This window comes from Blennius ocellaris (genome assembly GCF_963422515.1).
Source record: "Blennius ocellaris genome assembly, chromosome: 12".
Lineage (NCBI taxonomy): Eukaryota > Metazoa > Chordata > Actinopteri > Blenniiformes > Blenniidae > Blennius > Blennius ocellaris.
In genome coordinates this window covers 11,261,616-11,285,829 of record NC_137661.1, presented here as the reverse complement: position 1 = coordinate 11,285,829, position 24,214 = coordinate 11,261,616, and the positions used below count along the sequence as shown (strand labels likewise).

Genomic DNA, 24,214 nt, shown 5'->3' with positions numbered 1-24,214 from the left:
CACACCTGCTTTAACTCCATTCACTCTTTGATTGTCATGTTTATGTCTGCGCCGATAGACCTCAAGGTATTCCTCAGTCCCACCTTGTAATCATGATTCACTTATTGCTTATTGAAATGCATGTATTACACTGTGCTCTGCGCTTACCATTGCGTAATGACGTTACATACTTGTGTCATTATACTGCGTTCTATTTTTTAACCGTGTTCTCTATGGAGGGACCGCGCAACAGAGATGGGTCTGGGTGGGCTGTGCCGTATTGTTCTCTGCACACATGTATTCGTTACAAAAACGAGCAACAGCTCAAACCCCACAAAAGTGAGGCAAGTTTTGCGTTTGCACTAGTTTTCGTTGCCATGTAAACGGAGCCTCAGAGCCCACCATTCAAACTGTGAAAATGTTGAAGTCAAGTCAAGATGTAAGGTCGTGCTCAGTCTCAAGTGGGACGTTTTGTTTAGGTAGTAGTTCATGAGACAATTACACATTGTGGGCAGTTATGCAAGAGACCAACATGTAATGTGTGTGACTTGTGGGAAAATAGTAAGTACATTTAATAAAGAAAGCGATACGCAGCTTTCTTGCGTTCTATGCAGGCATAGAATGCACACCACACGTTCAGCTCGATGAATCGTGGCTCCAGCCGTGGGGGAGAGGAGTGATGCCGGCAGAGTGATTGTGTTCACGCTGTTGGATCCACTCCTGCTCTTCATAATGAAGCTCGAGCGTTTCGGGGCGGGGCTAAAATGTGTTGTGTTTTTTCATTGGCTCTTGAGGTGAAGCTTTCACCACGTGAGAGCACGGCAAAGGCAATCAGCGCGTGTGGGGGGCGTGGCCAAGGAAGCGTCTCCGCCTGATATTCGGCATGCTAAGTCCGGTGTGACTAACTAGCCTCCACAACTCATGCTTCTGACTGCGCCGCGTTCCGTTTCACCGGCGCAGCGTCGTGTCCGACACGGAGCCTGAGCTACAACATGGAGACGGCGCCGTGTGTGTGAGAGAACTGCGTTGTCCGAGGGGGACCCGATAAGGACGGCTGTCAACAGTGTGAACTTAGCCCGTTGAGCTAGCGCGGCCATTCGCCACATCCCAGCGGACCCGAAAGTGACGTCCACGAGTCCGGGTCTCGACGTTTCCCGTCGCCGTCATGGAGAAGGTACGACTCCCGGACACCGGTTACTCCTCCCAAGCCGCAGCTCGGCTCTCGGTGGCGACACGTTGGTAGCGACCAGGCGGTAACCGTTAGCTTGCCATTAGCCACACCTGCTCCTCCGGTCGGGGGGGGGGGGGGGGGGGGGTGGTGTCATTCACTGAGGCCGAGCCGGCGTCGAGCTGCTCCTCTCCGCCCTCCCATTGAAGCGCGCAGTGGGGGGGCCTGGCGGGGAGGTGACAGGCCCGTTGGCACTAATGGGTGGCCCAGATGAGGAAACGCCCAATGCCCAGGTTCAATATATCCAGTGTCCAGTCATCCTCGCCTCTCGCTGAACAGCTTCTCTCATATCTGCACGTCAGCCGATCATCTGCACTGCTATAATGTGAGAAAGGACCGGCTAAAATGGAAATAAACGAAGCACACATGAAGCTGTTGTTTCAATAGAAATACTCGCATAAATATAGATCACGCAGTCTTGATAACTTAAACATTTGATTGATTGCATTTAGAATATTTAGACGAAATGTGGTATTTGATACCAGCAAGACCCTCCACCGAAGGTTGTTCAGGGGTGTGTGCACTGGTTTTGAATCATCTTTTCATTTGTGGTACTCTGATAGTTCGAAAAATTGTTTTTTTTTTTACCATCCAAGCTTGATGCGGGATTTGATCTCATTTGCCAAATGTTTTGAGTGAGTGGAATTTCACTACGGAGTGGCTTTTGTAATAGCATTTCATTCTAGACATCCCCTGAAACAAACCAGGCATCAACTGGCTGAAAACATGTAATTCTCAGAAACCAGTGAGTAAAAGAATGAAAAATATTTGAGGTTAATAATCCTATGAGGTAGTTTGTATACGTTTTTAGTTGGTTGGGGTCTTTGTGTGTGCTTATAGAGGTTTAATCCAGGTATTGTCTCCTAAGACAGGCATGTTGGTTTAGTTGAGTTAAAAGAACAAAACAAATCGGAGCGGTGGGGGGGCCTAACTTTCATCTCACCCTTCTCCTACAGGCTGACTTTTTAAAAGGACTCCCAGTCTACAATAAGAGTAACTTCAGTAGGTTTCATGCAGACTCGGTTTGCAAAGCATCTGTAAGTATGTCATTATCAGTGTGATTATTTATTTCTCTAAAATACGTGTGGCTGTCAAGATGAAACATGTTCATAATTCCTCACCTCTTTCGTTTGTTGATGTACAGAATCGCAGGCCATCTGTGTATCTTCCAACACGTGAATATCCCTCTGAACAGAGTATGTCTTATTTTGCATTTTTATTTTTGTTGAATAGCATTTCTTTTGTGCTTAGATGTTCCTTTTTAAGTCAACATATTTTATATACAGTGAAGGTTTGACAAAGCAAACATTTATTACTTTGCCGTTGATTTGATATCATTCAACGCTGAATCTGCTTTCAGTGGCTACCCCAAAAGTGGCTCTAAACAATATTTGTAATTCACTGGCTTTGTCTGCTTCCAGTTATCGTCACAGAGAAAACCAACATCCTCTTGCGTTACCTTCACCAGCAGTGGGACAAAAAGGTGAATTATCAACAGTAACTTTGAATGAATGCCACTGCCAGTAACAAACGGGTCCCATAAAACATGGATGGACCTTTGGTATAACAGTTGCACTTTACTGTTTGAAACTGTGAATTTGACTGACCGTCGTTTGATGCTTTGTATCAAACAGAATGCTGCAAAGAAGCGGGAGCAGGAACAAGGTGAGGGCGACAGCCCGGCACCCCCCAGGAAGATCGCCAGGACAGATAGCCAAGAGATGAATGAAGACTCATAAGTGTGCGACTTTATGAATGGATGGACGTATGTGTGTGTGTGTGTGTTTTTTTTGCATTTACAGGGCATAGCCAGCTAACAAACGACACTCCCCGAGTTTTAATCTTTGCCGCAGGAAGACCTCTTCACTGGCGTGATTAAGTCAGCTGCTGACAATATGGAAATTCCCGTCGACAAAGCCACCTTTCTATGGCGTGAAGATTGTGTGTATTTAAAATGATATAAGCCGAGGTGTATTCAGGATCAGGGCTCAACCTTGATACCAGCCAACCTGTTCAAATGGGGGGGGGGCACAGACGTGACGTGTAACTCGCCTATCGTTGCTAGCGGTTACCTGGAGCACTGTTCAGAAAAGTTCATGCAATTTGGAATGAAGGAAGAGTTTTCACTGACTGTTATGAATGTAAGTAAATAAAATTAGAAGACCACTGCAAAATGATGAATATCCCCAATTCTACTATTTATATCAAGCAGTTTGGCCTTGATTGCTTTGTGACTGGCCATCTTCCTCTTGATTACATCCCAGAGGTTTTCAGTGGTTGCAAGTGTAAAGATCGGCCTGGTTGTTGATCTGGTCGTCCTTCATCCACACCTTGCTTGACCTCGCTGTGCGGCATGGCGCATTGTCCTCCTGGGGGGGGAAAAAAAAGCCAAACAATCCTCAGAGTTGAGGGAACATTGTCAGAGCAGAAAGTTTTCTTCTGGGTTGACCTTGATTCATGCCAATCTGTACAATTTTAGCCTTGCTTGAAGCCTCCCCAATCATCCACCGACTTCCACAGTGGGTGTGAGACACTGTGGCTCGTACACATCATTAGATGACCAGTAGCCTATATACTGTGGTAGCCACTGTAGCTGGTGAGCAAAAAAAACAAAAACCCCACTTAATGTTGAGCCCCGTTCATGGTGGCTGTTCCCTGTGTGGATTTGTGTACCTGTGTACATGCATGCGGAACAATGAGTGTGTTTAATGCTGTACGTGAGAGGTGAGTGAACAGTCGATTTAAGATGATCCGGTCTCAACAGATGAAGTCGGACACTGCATATCAAACATATCTGGTACATGAATTGTGCAGCCTTCTGTCACCTGGGAAGCGTGTCCCGATTCCTGTGGGCATTCTATTACCGCTGTAATTTTGTTGATAACTATTGTTGACGCGTGGCAACGAGCTTCCTGCCAGCCGCAGTGCCCACCTTCTGAGTTCCACTGCCCACTCTGCAGCCACATGGGGGCATTGCAACGTTTATTTTCCACACTGTCTGACTCAACAGAACCACTGTGATAAACAGCACAAAGTAGAAGCAACTCTTCCAACAGCGCCCTCCTCCCCCATGAAAAACCGACACACGCCCATAATACTCGTAAGGAGACGTCGGTGTGTTTGAGTCCAAGTATTTTTACATCGGCGCTGCCTCTGGCTACTAAATTATGGCAAAATGTGACTGTCTCTTTGTAGTTTGAGCTGTTCGCACATATGAAGATGTAAAAGAAAACTTTGTTTTAAGTTCAAAGTGATTATTAAAAGTGAATGGTGCGTTAGTTTTGCCAAGAACTTGGAATGTTGTTGGAAAAAAAGTTACATTTCTGACTTAAAGCCTAATTTAGCCTCCATACATAATAAAAAAAAAAAAAAGAAAGCACAACTGTGATGAGATATTGTTAAATTTTCCCGTTAACAGACAGCTGGCCAAACGTGCTTTTCGGAACGCTCACATTTTTCCAAGTTCCCAGTAGGACAGTGTTGGAGTATTTCCCCCACGTGGAAGCCAGAGGTTTCCCAGCTACCTTATGAACGCTCCTTCATTTGACAGCTTATCAACGGCACAGGTGGTGCACTACATATTTATTGTGACGTGTGAAAAGGGGAACAAAAAAAAAACTTATTTTGTTTGTAAATAAATACTAGTATCAGAATTTGTTTACTCAATTGAGTATCTTTGTGTCTGCGTTTTTGTAAAAACAACCAACCATCATCAAAGAAAATCTCCACTCCAACTGCCTGGTGTGATTTTTCTCTCGTCTTGCATGTGGATGTTTTCACTGCGAGGTGTCAATTTTCCTAGATCAGTATTGCATCAGTAGGGTAATGGAATGTGTGGCCGTGTGTTCGCCCTGAGGCCTTGCATCTCCTTCATGGTCCCGACCCGTCGGGTCCCACAGCTCCGGGCCGGATGTGCTCTCCATCCCGTGTGTGAGAGGTGGAGGTGTGTATATTTCTGCAGGAGCTTGTGTCGGTGGAGAAAAAAAAAAAAAGACAGATTTCATCCATAATGGCTAAATCCAAGCCTCCTGTTGGGTTTATATGAACAATGTGACTTTACAATGTGAGTTTACAGTGTGGTCGGTCATCTCTCCACCCCCCCCCCCCCCCCCCCCCAAGTGTAAATACCCCGTTGCCTTTCTTTATTTCAAGCATCAAAAGTCTTCTGCTCAGATCGCCTGTTCTTCTACACACTAAGCCTTGCCTCAACCCATGTGTGTGTGTGTGAGACCAGATACATTCTTTCTAGCTTTGCTAAAATAAAACTGGTTTGAAACAGGGCTTCCTTGTCATGTGGTATTTGAAATGTGTAAAATCTTTTCGAAACACACGTATGGGAGGCTTTGCGAGACATTCACCACACATGAAATGCTTTTCAAATAGTTTTATTAACTATTTTCCAGGTCATACAAAAATATGACAAAATAAATTAAAAGAAATAAATAATCCCATTTCCCATTATCTTTAAAAGATTTTTTTTGTACAGTGGTACATTGGAAGAGCGTATGACTAAGTGAGGCTTCTATGAAAATGTCTTACTTTTATTTATTTTTTTAAAGATGGGGGGTGAAACCCTCACCTGTTCAAACTCATGAAGTCCAGAACACTGAGTCCATTCAGTCCTTCCTCACGGAGTTCTAACGAGACCCGTGCTCTAAAGTGGAGATAATCCCAAATTACTTGAAAGAGCTGCACTTGATTTGATAGTTGGAGATGTCTGATGTCCCATTCGATGGCCCATGAGACCCAAAGTGTTCAAAAAAACGGTTATTTTACTCCACCCAGTGCTCATTTAATGATATCCATGATGTCAGAGTGTGTTGCCGCTGAGGAAAGCGAGCACAAAAGAAGTGATGATTGGTTTATGCAATCCATTTATATCCTTTGAAGATGTCTGTTGTACCTGAATAAGAAGTAACTACCCACACGGAGGCACGACTCGCACTGCGTGGCGGTGACGCAGCACACTCCCTCGTCTCCTCCTCATTTCAGTCACGTCCGCTGAACAACTGGCCTATCCTCTCTCTACAGATGTTCACATGGTGATGAACGGTCTCTATTGCGTTGTGATGTCATTCATCCCTGAAATCCAAATGCTGCAAAAAAAATATTTTTTTAATGAGACTGTGCTCAGCTACATTGTACCATCTCGGTGTGTTTTTACATCAGCCTTGAACCGTGGGAGTGATGCACAAATACTGAGGATATCAAGTTACTCTCAGTCCTGCACTTCTTATTTTACATTTAGAATAAACTGAATCCAAATATAGAAAAAAAAAAAAAGCACAGAGTAAAATGATACTGTAACCACGCAAGTTGACATTCCACTCCTGTATTGCATTTAATGACAGAAAGATCTTTTTTCCCGTCTGTTATAGTACATTTTTTCTCTTTTTTTATGCTGAGGACTGAAAATGGACTACAGATGGCACATGGAAGCAGCAACAAAATACAAAAAACTTGCTTGAAGCTTACAGATTGTGTAAACACAAAGCAGCCAATGAATGAACTTCATTCCTTTAATTGCAGGTCTGGGTAGGGTTCTTACATCAAGTACTATGGTAGAGAACTGACACTGAGAAACAAATGATGCATAGAGAGAGAATGTAGGTGATGCATTAGGTGGAGGTGTTAAAAGCGGGGCGTCTGTGTGGAGTTGACAGTCTAACCATTCGACTTTAGCCCAGTCTTATTGCCAAAATCCTTGCCGGAGGTGAAAGTGTGGAAATGCATAGATAATGTCTCTCAACCTAAAGCGCAGTGCATTGGCCTTATCCACAAACCACATAATGCAGTTGCCTTTTCAGAAGTGCACCTAAACTCCAGCCAGATTCAACTGTTTTTGCTGCCTCTGCTGTGGATGAGGGAAATGTGACCATTTTATTATGGGAAGTGATTCAATCATAGATCAAACGTGTGGCTTCTGCACGGATGCATGGCAGGACCTCGACGGCGACTCGACAGAAGTGATGGGGTACAGGGAGGCTGTTCATTTGGGGGACTTAAAAAAACGTAAATGTAACCAGTGTTGCATGTTGCAGTACATTTAGAGTATAGAGACACTACAGTACTTTGCAAAAGTTTTAGGCACTTTTAGATTATAACATTCCATGTAATCACAAAAAACCATCCCAGAGGCAACAGATTTCCAATTGTTATATAGGAACATATTCAAATGGAAATCGGTATGCCAATGACACCTGATATACAGCCAGAGTCCAACTCGGTTATCTTCAAGGACAAGAAGAACAAGGAGTCCTGTAAGAGGTGCGTTAACCCCTACAGAGCCCTGATCTCGACCACATCAAGTTAGTCTGATGACCTAAAAAACAGTAAGAACGTGAATCCACAGAAGAACAGCAGTACGTTTCTCGAATACTTCAAAAGCTCGGCAGATGAGTGCCACGAACGGCGGCACTCTTATAATGGTGCCATTTAAAAATCAAAGGGATGTTCCAGCAAATACTGATTTGCTTATGTTTTTTGTTCCGTGTATGAAGTTAAAGGGCACATTTTTGAAAGCGTCGTCGCTTTCCTTTTAGCGCCTAAATCTATTGTAGAGTACTGTACATCTTTTGTCCAGCACTATATCTCGATTTGGTCAACATTAGCTGCAAAGGGCTGACTTTGAAGTGATATGGAAATCAATTTAATAAAGGAGGGTTCGTCTGAATTTTCTGTAATCCCCGAGCTGCTGCAAGGGACAGGTGCTAAGACAGCATGCACCACGAGCGAGGAGGGAGTTAAGAAAAAAGAAAATCCAGCTTCCGCATGATTAAATGAGGCAGCCCGGTGTCTCCAGTCTCTCTGGAAGGGAGGAATAACGTTTCTATGCAGGGCGTCAGGGTTTAGTGCAAATGTTACTTCCTTAACTCTATGCTCATTTGCCAAGTCTGGCTCGAGTGTGTGGAACCAAGCACCATCTGTGTTTACAAGGCGCTCGACAGGCTTGGATGGAGAACAGCACGCAACAGGCATCATCCATACTCCATTTTCTCAGATCATCTTCATCTACTTTGGCTTTTCTTTTTTCCTATTTTCTTTTTGCTTTCACCATTCCTCTTCCACTTTGCTTTCTTTGGGAGAAAAAAAAATTACCTCTATCGACAGCTTAAAAAATGAAGCGTTCCACTTTCTTTTCAAAGTAATTGTTTTCTGCCACAGACTGGGAGGGAAGCATACAAAGCCCAGGCATCACCTCTGCTTTGAAAATAAAGCTGGTGATATAGCAGGGATGATTATTAGGGAGGAGCCATGTGATGATGGTTTATACGAATTATCAAAACACTGACTGACTGATATTGCTTTTTCCTTCTTCTTCTATTTTCATTTCAATACAAAAGTGAAGGGCCCAAGATTTCCTCATATTTTGAAATGAGACCGATATCTAATGATCACTTGTGTTGGGACAGCTAAAAAAAAAACAAAACCAAAAAAATGGTCAGTATTCCTTTCATAACACATTGTAAATGTTCTTTTTTTTACATGTATTTCCTCCACAACAGGTTGTTGTGTCCTAATGGGAGTCCATCGACATTCTTACAATTTCCGACTTGAAGAAATGAAGAAACACAGCTCTCTGTTTAAAAGGCTTCAAAATATTAGAAATGCAGCTCATGCATTTCTTTATGTATTGCAGACAAAGAAGAATGTGTGTGTGTGTGTGTGTGTGTGTGTGTGTGTGTGTGTGTGTGTGTGTGTGTGTGTGTGTGTGTGTGTGTGTGTGTGTGTGTGTGTGTGTGTGTGTGTGTGTGTGTGTGTGTGTGTGTGTGTGTGTGTGTGCGTGTGTGTGTGTGTGTGTGTGTGCGTGTGTGTCTATTGGGTCATGGTAAAAGGGCTAACATCTTTCTTAAAAAGCCTTTTTTTTTGTCGCTCAGCAAAAAGAGCAACGGTCATCACTCGTCTGCTTCGATTATTCCTCTCCCTCTGCTTCAAGTACTTCTACACACGGCCTGTGACAGCACAGAAAGTAGGTCAGGCCGTTCCTCACAGTAAACACGTCACCTCTTCAGTTGAGATGTGACCAAACATTGTTCAGTTTTTCTTGTTGTTTGTTTGTTTTCTTTTTCTTTTTTTTTTCTTTTTTTCTTTATCTCAGGAGCTTCTACATTTTAGAACAGGCAGGGTCCAAGTCTGTTGAATAGCCATTCTCGGACCCCTCCCCTCCAGGCGAGGGGATCTCGTCTGGAATGCCATTCAGATCCGCCCGGGAGGCTTGTCTCTCTGACGTCTGTGATGATGAGCCTTCTCCGGACCGGGCCAGCGGAGCCCCGTTCACACATGTTCCTCCTTCAGACTTCCCAAAGTTAAACAATTTCCCGGGGTTGAAGGCTTTACTGGGTGACTGAGAACGCTCCTGGGAGCTGCTACCTGATGATGAAGACGACGACGCTGATGAAGATGATGATGACGACGACGCCGTTGCTGCGGGATTAGTGCCTGTGGCGGCGGCGGCGGCGGCGGCGGCGCCGTCCTTCTTATTCTCAGGTGACTTTAGGAATTTGAAGCTGAGAAACCCGGGAAGTTTGGGCTCAGTGCCAGTGGGGGACTGGGGGGAGCGGGCACCACCGGAGAACTTACTCTGCAGCGGGATGATCTGCTTCAGCTTCATGACATTATTATTGGCCAGCAGGGAGCTGGGCCTCTTGGGCTTGTCCGATCCGCTGCACCCTCCTCCTCCACCTCCTCCTCCTCCTCCTCCACCACCCCCGGAGCGTGATTTGCTGCCGTGACTCTTTTCATGGTGGTGATCCCCAGAGGAGTCACCTTTGCTGTCGTCCCGCTCCCTCTCTCTGCGGGCCATGTGCTCCGCCTGCCTCTGCCTCTCCTCCTCCTCCCTCTTCCTCCTCTGCAGCTGCTGGTAATGCTGCTGTGCTTGACGTTCATGCTTCTGCAGAGGAAGGGGAACGTTACCACAATGTGTTCACTGCAATCGACGTAAACTCAACTACCTATGACAATGCAGCAGCGATACAAATCTAAAGGTTTTCACGCGATGCCGGTGTGAGTCGTCATAGTTACAGCTGAGACGAGTCCGTGGGAATTGAAGGAAAGTCGTGGCTCGACATAGGGGGGAATGGGGCAACCCACTCAATCAAACATATTGCCAGCACAAATCAAAATAAGAGGTTGAGAGGGAACATTTAATAGATTGACTCACAGAATAAATATATGAGTCGACAAAAGTGCAGAGCAGGTGGTTTCCTGTACAGTAAGTCTTTTTTGCTGCAACGTTACAATTACAAGTTAAATTTAACACAATATTTACTGCAACAACATAAGTAAACCTGCCTTGTTGTTACCAAAATGTACACAGAGGAAAGCTATGACGTGATCTTTCAATCGGTCTATTTTAATTGTCTATAATATTAATGTTTTGTTTTTTTATTTCATCTTCTCCAGAGTAAAGTGAATTGCTGTTTGTCTTCTTCTTACCTTAAAGGCCTCTCTGCGTTGATAATCCAGTTTGGCCATCTCCTCCCTGACCCATGTAGGAATGTCAGGAATAGCCACATGAATGACGTATTTCAGGAGTATAGCAAAGTGCTGCAAGACAAACAGTGAAAATAATGTAGCTTTTTTTCCTGAGTACTTGATGCAGCGTACAGTCTCAGTTAGACATCACAAACAGGGCACAGTGTTTCAGAGTACTCCTCCAGTGATGTTACACGAAGTTAATCTCTCACAGCAGCATTTGGGGAGTAAAATGATTCCTCTGATGGCTGTGACTTCTTAATCAGGCCACCACAGAGCTGCAGGCTGTTTTACTTATTTCTGAATATAGACAACAACCTAGTGTAAAGCTGGCAGAACAACTGGTGTCTAAAAATGTTGTAAACTGGAGGAGAAGCTGAGAAAAAAAGAACTGAAAAATTATTTGCAAACCTTTCCCATGTCAGATTTTTTTTCACTGAATTTATTTTAAATTAGAGGATAATTACAATCTGTCGTAAAAACCATCACAACTGTATAGTATATGTATCATATGACATGGTACCTTCACCACCGAAAGTTGTAAAAATAACACAAAGTATACTTCTGTAAACTATGTTATTTCTCTTCGAAAGGTAAACAACTAAGCTAATCAAGAGATGAATTGTGAAATAAGTTGTTTCATGTGTTGTGTCTTATCAGCACAAACAACACTGATGTGTTTTTAAGACACGCCTTTATGTGTACGTATTTTAATTAGTACATATTTTGTGAGGAGTCACATAAAAAAAACAAACCAAACATCTGATTTCAGACTGATAGGTCGGAGAATGCTGCAGTACCTCTAGGATGACAATGGAGATGATGGCCATCTCCGGGCTGAGCCATGGAAAGAGCCGCTGGAGCTGACCGCACTGACCAATCAAGTAGCAGTTCACTATGATGGCAATCAGTCCCATGGCCTCCATTGCAGTCTGTTAAGTACAAAATAAAATAAAAAAAAACAGGTCCTTTTTGACTGTGTCTGACTGATTACATGTATCAGCTTTACCTAGACTGCTGATGGTTTAAAAAAAACAAAACACAGGGTGATAATAACAGGTGTTTAATCCATTAGAGGACTAAACTGATAAGACTTAAGGCTCAATTAGCACAGTTGTCAAATAACCACCACCGTCTTTAGAAGACAAGATTAAAAACCATCATGTAAGGTTTCAGAGTGTCACTAGCCTGCCACTGGCCGATGCTCTCCACTCGGACCCCGAAAGGCCTCTGCAGGCCCGTGCAGAGCTTGAAGGCATCGCTGCGGATCTCAATGATGTTGTTGATGAGAGCACACATGGCGGCCAGGGGAAAGGCGGAGGAGAAGAGCACCACGTAGCCAAACTGGACAAACATCTCCTGGTAATCCTGGAAGGTGTCCTGAGAGGAAAAAAACACAAGACCTTTAACCACAGCTCTGTCAGCGTGAGTCCAGTCTTTCTGTTGACTCAATTACTGTGCCCAACAAACAACATTGTTAGTTTGGTACAACAGGGATGACAGAAACCTCAGGCAAATGTTTTCAGCCATGTGACAGTAAAATGATTATGCAACATATGTCTCTATTTTTTAGTTTAACAAAAACTGAATTGTAATTGTAATTCTCCAGTTGAAGACAATGGATTGAAGACAGTATTGTTTAGTGGCAGACAGCAGTAAAAGTATTCACTGTTCGCACTTCTGAGCTTCACAAAAACAAAACCCTTCAAGTATTGTCTGCCCTTGTTGTTTTTCTCCTTGTTTTCAAAGGATTCTGCAGATTTTCTAACACTTTGTTTGAGTCAACCATAATCAGACACAATAAACATATACCACATGCTATGAACTTCCTGAAACTTCCATCCCACCTTTTCTGATCAGCACACATTCATGCACACGTATCAGTGTGTTAATAATAGTGAAAACTTTCTCACTTTTATCTTGTGCACATGCAAAAACAACAACATTCTATTCTACAAGTCCACCGAGGAATCACACGTTCAACAAACTGTGGTAAACAGTGTCGTCTGACAAAGATTTAGCAGATCCAGCATCAACCTCTGCATCGGTTGGAGCTACAGCAGCTTATTTGTGGGTTGTAAACCACAAGAACCAGCATTTCCATGTGCTTCAGTAAGCTGAGCCACCCACAACTCACTAAGTGACAATGTTGATCGCTGCAGTCAGGAAACACTCACAAAGAGCTGCAGTTTTCGAGATCAACTATGTTCTTCCTCTGCTCCCAAGACGTCATCGACAAACCGAGTGCTCGTTCATTGCCTAACACATTCCCCTCACTAACAGGCACCTTCATAGAGAGATAGTCAATGTTATTCACCTCATCTGTCAATCGTCTTCATGTCTGACTGATCTCTCTAGAAACCAGTCAAGACAGTCACAGAAATGATTCCGTTAAGCACATTAAGGCCTCCTGTTTGCTTTGTTTGTTACACAGCAGGTTTTAGATGGCAGGATTTACATTTCCTTGAATGTGCTGCGCTAACAGAGTAATCACATATGCCTGTTGGCTAAAACATACAAATGGATACCCTTAAACTCTCTGCCAAAAAAAATCCAAACATTAATAATTTGCCTTACAGCATACGTCTGCATGCAGCTCTCCATCTCAGCCTGAGTGAGTGTGGTGCTCTCTCTCTCCTCGGGAGGATCTATCCACGACTCCCTCTTCGTTTTGTGGTCTGTCCTCTCCACGCTCCGGCCTCTCCATCTGTGACGCAGTGATGTGCTGCCCTCGGAGCCAGACGGCAACGACGCAGAGCCGACGGCAGCGGCGGCACCGGCGACGCCGTGAACTCCGTCAGTACTGCCCCCGCTCGATTCCTTCACGTCATGGATGCCGTTATCGTCGTCGTCGTCACACATCTCGAACACAGACGCGGGGTCCATTCCCTTTTCCACCATGGTGGGGCTCCCCTCTTCCATGAAGCTGTTGTCCATGGAGGGAACACTACAGGCTGCTCTTCTGTCCACCTGAACAACAACCGCCAACGATAAGTGACGCTTTTCACCACCATCGCTCTTATTACTGCCACCTCCTGTTGAAATGTGCTCATGTTTGTGAAAACAGTTGTGTACAGCAATAAGGAGTTTTTTTCTTTCCAAAATAGTGAAGGAATAAAATTATGAATAAAACATGCTTGTTCTCACGCTGGCCTGATGATGTCACCTTCAGTGAAAATGAGCAAATGTATTGTAAAACAATAGACTTGTCTCATGAATGCATTTTACACCATTACCCTGAAGTAAAGAACCCAGTACGTATTACATATCCTTATCAAAGTAGCAGTGCGTTCTCTTGAAATTGACCCTTTAGAGAACACTCACGGTAAACCCAGGGTAATGAAAGTTCAATTACTTGGGAGCTAATTGGATTGAACTGACTTAATCGTTTAGATTAGATGTGGCAATTTGCATCACATCACTATCTCACTTCACCACCTGATAATAAATTAGACATTTCATATAAACCTGCATTTCTTTCCCTAACAAATGATCAAAAACCTACAGAACAGACATAACAAGACACGTCACAAGGCGTTGCACCTTCTCGATGAAGCTGACTTTCCTCAGCTTCAAACCGCAGTCGATCAGACTCTCCTCCTCCGTCTCTCCTTCACTGAACCTCCCACTGTCGGCCTCGTCCCTCTCGCCTCCCTCCTCCTCATCAGGCACTCCACATCCCCCGTTCAAACACTTCTTTTCCCTGAGAAGAGAAAGACATCAGACAAATGGCGCATGTTAACCACTCAATGGTGTTGAAGTGGTTTTATTTCTCAGTGTTTGAGAGGCATGAATCATATCCGCACGCACAAGCGACAGTGACTCTATTTAGATCTAGATTGTAGTGACTGAAGCTGTGAGTGTGAATGACACCTAAACACATAAATGTTATTGTTCGCCATGTTAATTTATCGAATGTGTTCGTGTTGATAATAGTTTAATCTCACCCTTTCTGTGTCTCACCACATTTCTAGTAACATCTCTCTCTTTTTTTTTTTTTTTTTTATTTGGCTGTCGAAGACACTTTAAATTTTTGCCTCTGACTGATTTAGAGCTGAAATAATGAGCGCGACCTTCGTTCTGGGTGCCTGACTCCAGGCCTGGTGCCCCTCAGTCCAGCTCCTGGCATGGTCTGGTCGGTGGGAGAGGCCTGGGCTTTCCCAGCTGCCAGCCGGGCATATTTGAGCAGCACCGAGAGCAACAGGTCCCACACGGCTCTCGGCGTTAGCTCTCCCAGCTTGTGGCGCTCGTACAGATAAGGCTGCAGGACCTCCTTCACATTTTGAAGGAACTGGCGTATGATGAGCAGAGTGGCCAGCATCTGACAAAACAGAGGAGAGGAGTCACCACACCAGAGAAACAGGACGATAACAACGAGCACTGCCACAGAACGAGGCAAACTGCTTAAAATGCAAAGCGTTCAATGAGAATTATTGTAAACCATGAAGATGAACCAGAGGACACGACCATGAGCCAACAGAGCAGAAGAAAGCATCCTCGAGGAAAATGCATCAAACCAACAGAAACACAATTATGTGTGCAAAAGTCCACATAGAAGCAAATCACACAAGGATGGAATGTGCAACTGAACAGCACTTGTGTGCTTTCAACATTTCCTCCACCAGTGTTTAGGGACGTGTTCAGAACAAACCAACAGGGAGCACTGCAGCCACACGTTTATGCTCCATCTGCTTCACTCAGGATTTAAGACCATTAATATCACATTTATGCGGCAGAACAAATGCTAATCATAACCAATAAAAACCAACTTAGTTTAGAGGACATTAACGTTCCATTACTATTTGGGTGAAGGTTTACAGTTTGCCAAAATGCAGTCAGCAGAAATTACAGGTAAATTATAAGTGGTTGAAACTATCACAATGATTTAATCCAAACTTTTAAGAACAACTACAAAAAATAAATTAGACAAACTGAAAATAAATCAACCAAGTGTTATGTGTAAAGGTATCTTGATTACTCTGTTCATACCTAACATAATCAAGTTAGTATAACGTTTGGGTAGGCTAACTTTTCACAAGATAAAATTCATTTACAATTAGAGCCATCTGTTCCATTGGTGTTTGGTTTGTCAGCGATCACGACGAGTAAAATATTTTGTCACCGCAGACAGAAATAATCCACAAACCATAGAAATAAAGCAAGTTGGTTTAATACTAAAATCCAAGCAGCAATTATGTTTTCATTCACTGAAATCATTGTACACCTGCAGCACAGACGATTTAAAGAGTTGCAGCATTGCTGAGCTTACAGTTCAACACATTTTACAGTTTCAATTCAAAAGCAATTGTCCTGAAGTCAAACAATGCTGACGTGGAAAACAGTACGTGCTGCAGCTGCAGAGAAAAGGCACACATGCACCCAAGCGAGGAAGCACACACACGCACACGCACACGCACGCACACTTCAATTCCTTCAATGACAATAACAAATATTAAATTCAGTCAATGCTATGGACCTGTAAAACTGCGAAAAGCGATAAAGCTAGCCCTCCAGGTTACCGACAGGAACAGGCAGCACACCATCACAATCAAGCTGACAACACCAGATGCTTTTTACTTCAGTCATTTAAGACTCAATGAAAGGTTAACTGAATAGTCAACTAAAGATTTTCCTCACAAATTTAGCCACATTTTAGCCCCAATTAATTAATTTTCTCCAGTCTCGTCTGTTTTGGGATTGAACGGCACGTAACTCTGGAGCAGCGGCTCTCAAAGGGAGACTGAATAAATTAGCTAAAAGTAAATATACACTTGACAAATATTTAGCTTGGCTGAGCTGGCTCAGGCTTGTCTTTTAAGTCACATGATCTCAAGAGATTATGATAACCCAGGGGAGGTGGCGCCACTATCCGAACTGATAGTCAATGACTAATGAGGGAGAAGGAGTAAGAGCTGCAAAGGGTTTACAAAAGGCAAATTTAAGCAAGCTGAAGGAAAGGAGAAGTTGTGGGAAAAAAAACCCTGACCCCAATAGAGCACAATGAAAAACAAAGATTTTAACAGGGATTGTGGTAAAGTTTCAATCAATCAAGAATAAAAAAGAAATCTACCGACTGCTACAAGTCAACGAGACACAGAATACTGTGGAAAAAAACCCTTGGGAATACAAGGAAACCTTTCCAAATCTCGAGTTGTAAGCTTTGGCCAGACAATCTGAAGCAAGTCAACAAGAGTTTGTTCACAAAGCAGACTGGTTGTTCACCGTGGCGTGCAAAAGCTGTTATAAACGATCTGAAATGGACATTTGTGGTCTGGCCGAGAACAGGCATCATACTTTGGACCTGAGTGAAGCCCTGAAGAACCAAGGCATAGTGACCACAAGCGTCGGGATCTTGAGGAAGAGGGAAGGCATCACATTGACCCGGACCTGCCGCTGCAGACTCCGTAACAGAGACAACACCAGCAGCATCTTCCACGGATGGACAAATGGGATGGATATGTGGATGGGTGGGCATTGAAATCAGTGCATGTAAGGAGGGAGAGCAAAGCATTTCAGGAGGGGAGTCAGACGTGAGGAGCCAGAAGAATTACTGAAGCAAATGCATGGAAGCAAGGAAAAGGAACACTGGGACTTTTCCTACCTCTTTCAAGCGCTCCATGTCTTTGAGGTAGAATCCAATGTAAAAAAGGCTGAGATAAGAATTTACAAACTGAAACTGCAAGAGGGAGAAAAGCCACACGTCAATAATGGATTCACTTCAGCGGGTTAAATGATGTGAAATAGTCACTTACAAGAACCATTTTGATGATGAGATTTTTCTCATAGGCACTCTGGAGTCTATAGTTTTCTGTGAAAACACAACCAAAGCGCTATGTCAATCTATCTCCTGAACCACTAAAAGACAAATCCTGCCCTACGATAAAAAAAAAAAAAAAAAAATAGTTGAGCACTGTTTTAAACAAGAGATTTGCTGAATATGGACATGTGTCAGTGCACATGCTTGATTCTTACCCATGTCATTGAGCCAGCAGGCAATTTTCCTGTACACCTCGTCACATGCGGTCACAGTGATAGCAAGCATGATTTTGGGGATGAAGCGGGCGAGCCGAGGCATCTCCTTGATCCCCATCACAAACTCCTGCAGAGACACATATGCACTTCTTGCAAATAATATCAAGAAACAAAAGGATCGACGTCTTCAACGCAGCAACGTTCCCTTTAAAGGAGAAAGTATCTGCTCTGGCATTCTTTCTGAATGGATAAACCCTGAAAGTGTATCATCTGACGTTTCAGTATTCAGCAACATTCGGCCTCGTACCGGTAACCCGTGAACAAATGCACAGTTGCACACGTTCATAACTACAAACCTTTTTTGCATTGCTCGTTTGACACACTTGTCTGTACAATTTTTATCATTACAAAGAGACAATAACAACACAGTTACAATAAAAATCAATGTGCAAAAAAGTCTATTTTTGACTAAATTGTTATGCTTTAAGGGTCTTATCTCACCAAGTCTATGTAAAGCAGTAACAAATTGTTTGTCATAGTAATGTGTCTTGATCAAGCCAAATAATCAACATTAAGCCTCAATTTTCTGATCCTTTGCAGTTTTTTTTTACAAAGCTCTCAGATGGTAGGAATGTGTCAACTTTAAATAGATAGATAGATAGATAGACAGAATAGTAATTTTTAATTTTTATTTCTAACTTTGATTCACATTGACTTCAACACATTTTCTTTGTCAGTTCTTTGACCCAATATCAAGTACAAAAGTACAGCTTTTAACAATTGGTGCTGCTTTATTCATAGAAGAACAATCCAAAATACAAAAAACTTGATGCTGGCAGGCGGCAGACTGACCTGCAGCTCAAAGCAGATGAGCATCACCAGGAAGACAAAGCAGAGACAGAGGATGCAGATGGGCAGGCTGACCAACCACCTGAATACCCGCCTCCGCCACGCAGGATAGTAGAACTCCTCGCATCCTGTTATTGGACTGCAACGCTTCACTCCCTGCAGACACACAGAGGGAGACAGGAAGCATGAAGGACCGCAGCGAAGCAGCGAACAGGGTATCGAACATTAAGGCAAGTAAAGATTTTACGTCGTCTCACCCGAAACTGAGGCCGCGGTTCCTCCAGGGATTCAGCGGGTGTGTCCAGCGTTCCCCATTTGTACGCCAGCTCAGCCCCCCTCCTCTTCCATCGCTCGAGAAACAAGGTGGCCCACACCACGTTGAACAGTGCAAACACCACGCAGCAGATGTCCCGGCTCGTCTGAGACGTCAAAAAGACATGCGGCGGTTGATCATTCGTTTCCAGTGGTTTACTTAGTGAGCCGCTTACTTGTAGTTTGGTCTGATTTCTCCTCACCTGATCGGACTCGGTGAGCATCCAAAGCACGAAGCCGATCACGGCAGGATACAACATGGAAGTGGTGTAGAAACCCAGCCAGGCGAAATACATGGCAATCTTCACCCCAAAGTAGTCACAAATATCATCTAGATGACATTGGGCCAACAGAAATTTGGACAAAATTACTCTTTGTAGCAATAACTGTCTATTAGGATGACATTTATAAATAAATACACAAAGAATATAAGAGTCCATGTCCACAGAGCTGTTTGAAGATGCCAAAAGAAAGTAAGAGCTTCCTGCATTAGTGGCCTCATAACTGTTGCTCTTTTCAAACAAGTGATTATAATCAACAGATTGGAAAGATGTCACTTTTTAGAGGTATTTAGAAGTGTTTTTGTGCAGTGTCTTTCTATCAAGGGTTCATAAAGTGCCCAAAAGAGACCAAGAAATCAGAACTACGAAACTACTGTGATTGAGTAGTTCAGCTGAATATTTGAGTTTGTAGTCATTTCAGCTGCAAAGTGAATTTGCTTATTGTATAATTGTTGTTAACCCCAGTTAAGAGAGAATCATGGTATATCACCATCGGCCAGTGCCTGTGATTGAAAAAAGAAAAAAAACTGACAGCAACTATGCGAGTCACACTCTGTAAACACTAATTTGTCATGAGCTGTGGTTGTGTTAGTATTTTCCAATGCATCATAGATGTGTTGATTAACTGACCCAAAGGTTGCTTCTCACAAACAGCTTGCACCCAAGACTTCATCAGCTGGCTCAGGATCCTCTGCTCATGCAGAGGAAAGACCTGCTGGATCACTCCTCTCGCACTCAGCTCCGGGACTGCGGAGAGAAAAAGAAGATAAAATCCTCGAAACGAGAACGTAATCAGTTCAAGACACGAAAGCAATAGGAGTGTTTATAAATAAACTGAAACTATTGACTGCACAGAACCGTCACATCCATCCCAATCCAAAACAAATAAAGGAATATTTCCAAAGCCTGCCAAAGGCGTGTGCTCTGTTTAATAAAAATAAATAGCAAACTGCGGAGATAAAGGACGCTGCTTACTGATTGGTTGGCCCTCGAGGAAGTTGATATTATGAAGCACCTCCCCATGTTTGGCACGTAGATTGTCCATCCAGTACTTAATGATACTTTGCCTCTCCTGCAGGAGAGGAACTGGCGATGTTACAAAATCTCACAACAGCTCGTTCACTAGTGTGTGTATGTGTGAGTGCAGGGGTGTGTGTGTGTGTGTGTTAAGCTCTGACCTGAGAAGTGAAGAAACACAGCTCGCTCTCGATGTTCTCGTAGATGTAGTCTTCCTCACAGGAGAAGCCTCGTGTTCCTCCTCCAAACTCAGACTTCACTGGTTTCCTCAGTCCCATCTCTTCAGCACCTCTCAGCAAACTACAAGGCGACATAAACCAGGTGTTTCTAAGATGCCCTCAGACGCCCATACCCGCCTACATCTTTAGTCTCTGATGTGCTCCGGCAAAGAATCACTTTCACCTCAACCTGTTCTGATTACATTTCCTTTTGTTACTGATTGCCTTCCTCAGACCGGCACTTGCAGAAGACAACCATCAAGTGGCAGCATTCAGGTCAAACCTACTCAAATCAAATCTAGATTAAAAAAAAATTGCTGCACGGCACTTGGATAAAAAAGGATTAAAGATTTATTCTGTTTCACATGATTGAACATTTATTCATTTGATAAAAAAAACAAAACAAATAATAATTTGCTAGTCTTAAAGATAACACCTGGGATTATTTTTGTATCTGAAAATTGCAAAAAAAACAACAAAAAAATGTATATAATGATTAATAAAAACAGTTTCCATTCTCTGCCCAAAATACAGCAGTTCTGTTATTATTGTAAATTCCTATGTGAGGAAGCACATATCAAATCCTTTCATCATCAATATCCCGGAGTGTCGTTATGCTGGATTTGAATAATAATGCAATGACGGCGAACACTGATATCTCATACCTCAACTTTCTTCTCCTTAATACACATAAAATATCTGAGCATCATGATATAACAATATAAATAGTGGGCCGACAATTCTGTGCGTTTTTAATGTCAAAAGGTTGCAGTAAAAAAAAAAATCCTACTTTCCTCTCTAGTCGTGTTACGCTGAAAAATAATGGTGAACACAAGGACTGGCAGGGAATGATTGTCCTTCATCTCCTCCAATGTCTTAACCTCATCTCATTTCCCATCAACCCCTCCTCCACATCGTCCCCCCTCCTCTCTCTTTCTACAACCTCTCCACCTTCCTCCCTCGTCACTCTTCATCTCTCTCTATTGGAGTCCCTTCCTCTCCTTTGCAGCACCCTCCCTTTATCCCATCATCCCCTTCTGCTCTCTTTTTGTCCTTCCCAGTGGCCTTGTGCTGAAATTGCAATAATAATGCAGCACCACGCCCTCTGTGTCCCGTGGGCCAACACCTCTCCCTTACATGTACATGTATATATAGTCTGCACACACATCCACTTGCTCTCAGCATAGGTGGGCCACTAACGTCCATCCATCATGATCCTCGATGCTCGTGGAGAAGCAGTGCAGTGAATCACGAACAACACGGTGATGGACTGCAGCAGAAATGTGAGCGGTAAGCTTCTGTATCACTGTTGAATTCTGCTTAGTTCGCAGCGTTGTCACGGTGCAGGTCTTCGTCTGACGAACAAAACAAGGGTGTATCAATTTAAACCAACTGTTTGGTGGTTTAAGCCAATAACCACAAGGCCTTTCAGAGGTGCGCAGCTTCTGCCACTGCCAGGAGTCTTAATGAGATTGCCGCTCTTGTATTTAATCAAAAACTTTATTACCTTTTACGCTCTCTTGTCCCCAACACAAGAAAGCCCTAAGACAGAGATGCAGTGTACAAAGCTCACCTTGTAAAAGAGCAGAATACTGCTGAGGGAGAGAGCTGCATCTTTGGTTTATGCAAATTTAGCAAATACCTAACAGACGTAATGCAGAAACTCAGCAGAGCAGGACTGCGTGCTGCAAACTGCCCAGTCAGACCTGAAGAGTGAGTAATAGATGGCGTGTCAGGTATGGGGAAAAAAAAGGACACACATATTTGACACACGGAGACTTAAGTGCTGAAAATTTACTTTTTACATAAGTTGTCTTCAATGCAATAAATTGAGCCTTTCTGAAAATCAAACCTCACGTCCATCACAGCTGTGCTGATGTTGGTATCTTCGACCGCACTGATATGTTTACTTCCGACATGTAGAGGGAAAACTATGATAAAAACTGATATGATAAAAAAAATAAAATAATTATCCCTACCTGTAGTGAATGACAAAGGCAGACAGCAAATGAAATTCAGAACAATTTATGTGAAAGGGAATTAATATACAAGGTGAATTTGAGAGGATAGAATATTTTCTAGGTTATCTTTTCTACCACATGATGTAGGTCAACGCAACTAATCGCTGGTGTGTGTGTGTGTGTGTGTGTGTGTGTGTGTGTGTGTGTGTGTGTGTGTGTGTGTGTGTGTGTGTGTGTGTGTGTGTGTGTGTGTGTGTGTGTGTGTGTGTGTGTGTGTGTGTGTGTGTGTGTGTGTGTGTGTGTGTGTGTGTGTGTGTGTGTGCAATCATTCACCTGGAGCATTTCAGCTAAAACATATGGGCACACTTTCAAAAAGCACTCTGTCCATTTTCCACAACATGAGCTCTCCTCACTTCTTGTCTTCATGCCCGAATCCTTTTCTTTTTTTTTTCTATTTTACCCGTTACTGTGTCTCTTTCTATCATTTCATCTCATTTGTTCTCCATTCCTTTGGTCATCCGTCTATTTCTATTCCATTCATGGATTAAAGGTTGCTCTCTTTACAGAGAGGCTCTTTGTTAAATGCACAGTCAGCAAAGAGGTCTCAGTTTGTCAAGAGGTGAAACACTGTATGGTACGACTTCCACCCTGATCCCCTGGATTGTATTTCTGGATATTTATACACCAAAGTCAAGGGAGAGATTAAAATGACCCTGGACTCATCCACAATTCCCTCGAGGATTTTGCTCAAAGCAAGAGAGCGCAACCACGCGCGTAACCAGCGTGTATAAAATCCATACAATTCACCGTGACTCTAAACCTTCAGAAAACCTTTAAATCACCTGCAGCTAAACGCAGAGGAGTAGTGCCGGTCCACGAGGATCATGGCTGCTTCACTGTGCACGAGCTGAGCTGTTGTTCCTCGTATAACTGCAGCTAAATATAAAGGTAGCACTGCACACCAACAAGGAACAGCACAAGGTGTTTTTGCACTTTACATCCCCGACTCCAGCAGTACCTTTGAAAAATAACTACACCTTCACCTTCAAGACAAGGAAACGTGATAAAAGGTTTCTTCATTGAGCTGTATGTGTTGTTCTGTCTCAGTGGAAGACAAACTGATGCTGTACCAGCAGCTCGACCTGCTATGACTCATGTCAGCAGGCCAGTTTTTTGAAGCCAAGTTCAGCTTAAACTGCAAAAAGGTCCAAATCAAAACATTTTCATTCAATCAACAATATGTGAATATGCAAATCAATCCTGAATAAACATATATTGAACAAAATGCATTAATTTGCTTTGCAACAAACCAGATTGATGTTGAAAGCAGTTAAAAGCACAGCCAGGAGGTGAGACTAAAACATTTGTTTTGTCCTCTGGCAGCATGTTGAATCTGTCATAAATCACACTTTTCCATGCTGGCAGACAGAAAATGAATACATTATTCCTCACATGCCTGCAGATGTCATCGACATTGCAGCATGACAGTGTTCATATTGTCTTTTTGTTTTTATAAACATTTATGGTGAAAACAGTCGATTTGCATGATCTATATTTGAAATCTTTGACGGAGACTACCAGATTTTGCTAAATATTTTTTTTTTTTTACACTTTGATACTTACTTGGGAATATTGACTGCTTTTATAAACCAGAAAACACGTGATGCAGAATTTGCAATGCTTCATGGCAGTTTGCTGTGTCTTAATTTCTTTCCATTACAGCTTGAAACTCAGTAAATTATGACGTAATTCAATATAAGGCCATTTAGTTCTTAAAGGCAGCAACAGTCTCTTAAAACACACACACAGCTCAATTTCTAATGGGGTGAATATGATGCTATAAGTGAGGCGATTTTAGGCCGAGTTCCTTTTAGCATAAACTTAAAGCATATTGTGCCCATTTAAAGAAAGAATCACTGAGTT

General features: G+C 43.0%; 2 protein-coding genes across 7 annotated transcripts in view; one reads left to right on the top strand and one right to left on the bottom strand.

Moving 5' to 3' along the window:
* The first annotated feature begins 863 nt into the window (after positions 1-863).
* dda1 (DET1 and DDB1 associated 1) lies at positions 864-5,435 on the top strand. The gene is made up of 5 exons (XM_080505805.1): positions 864-1,153; positions 2,164-2,244; positions 2,352-2,403; positions 2,629-2,690; positions 2,842-5,435. Exons 1-5 carry the CDS (start codon positions 1,145-1,147, stop codon positions 2,944-2,946), a joined length of 309 nt encoding a protein of 102 aa, XP_080361931.1. The 5' UTR covers positions 864-1,144; the 3' UTR covers positions 2,947-5,435.
* A 141-nt stretch (positions 5,436-5,576) lies between these two features.
* The window catches only part of ano8b (anoctamin 8b), a 43,631-nt gene continuing 24,993 nt past the window's right edge, over positions 5,577-24,214 (bottom strand). The window contains exons 4-21 of one of the 6 annotated variants that reach the window (XM_080506152.1): positions 20,274-20,412; positions 20,071-20,167; positions 19,726-19,842; positions 19,018-19,145; positions 18,760-18,921; positions 18,506-18,658; positions 17,654-17,780; positions 17,434-17,489; positions 17,283-17,357; positions 16,976-17,110; positions 14,755-15,002; positions 14,225-14,384; positions 13,259-13,651; positions 11,870-12,061; positions 11,482-11,613; positions 10,643-10,753; positions 9,788-10,097; positions 5,577-6,303 (exon numbers count right to left, since the gene is read on the bottom strand). In XM_080506152.1, coding sequence (XP_080362278.1) covers positions 6,284-6,303; positions 9,788-10,097; positions 10,643-10,753; positions 11,482-11,613; positions 11,870-12,061; positions 13,259-13,651; positions 14,225-14,384; positions 14,755-15,002; positions 16,976-17,110; positions 17,283-17,357; positions 17,434-17,489; positions 17,654-17,780; positions 18,506-18,658; positions 18,760-18,921; positions 19,018-19,145; positions 19,726-19,842; positions 20,071-20,167; positions 20,274-20,412 — 2,755 coding nt within the window. In that variant the 3' untranslated portion in view covers positions 5,577-6,283. Of the gene's footprint in view, positions 6,304-6,523; positions 10,098-10,642; positions 10,754-11,481; positions 11,614-11,869; positions 12,062-13,258; positions 13,652-14,224; positions 14,385-14,754; positions 15,003-16,975; positions 17,111-17,282; positions 17,358-17,433; positions 17,490-17,653; positions 17,781-18,505; positions 18,659-18,759; positions 18,922-19,017; positions 19,146-19,725; positions 19,843-20,070; positions 20,168-20,273; positions 20,413-21,496; positions 21,630-24,214 lie in introns of those variants that run through there. The other 5 variants (XM_080506153.1, XM_080506151.1, XM_080506150.1 and 2 more) reach the window with 5 other exon arrangements.

Bases quoted from the DNA above. Each gene is read 5' to 3' on its own strand.
- dda1 (XM_080505805.1), top strand. The intron at 2,404-2,628 runs GTATGTCTTATT...GTCTGCTTCCAG, and splicing joins TGAATATCCCTCTGAACAGA to TTATCGTCACAGAGAAAACC. The intron at 2,691-2,841 runs GTGAATTATCAA...TGTATCAAACAG, and splicing joins ACCAGCAGTGGGACAAAAAG to AATGCTGCAAAGAAGCGGGA.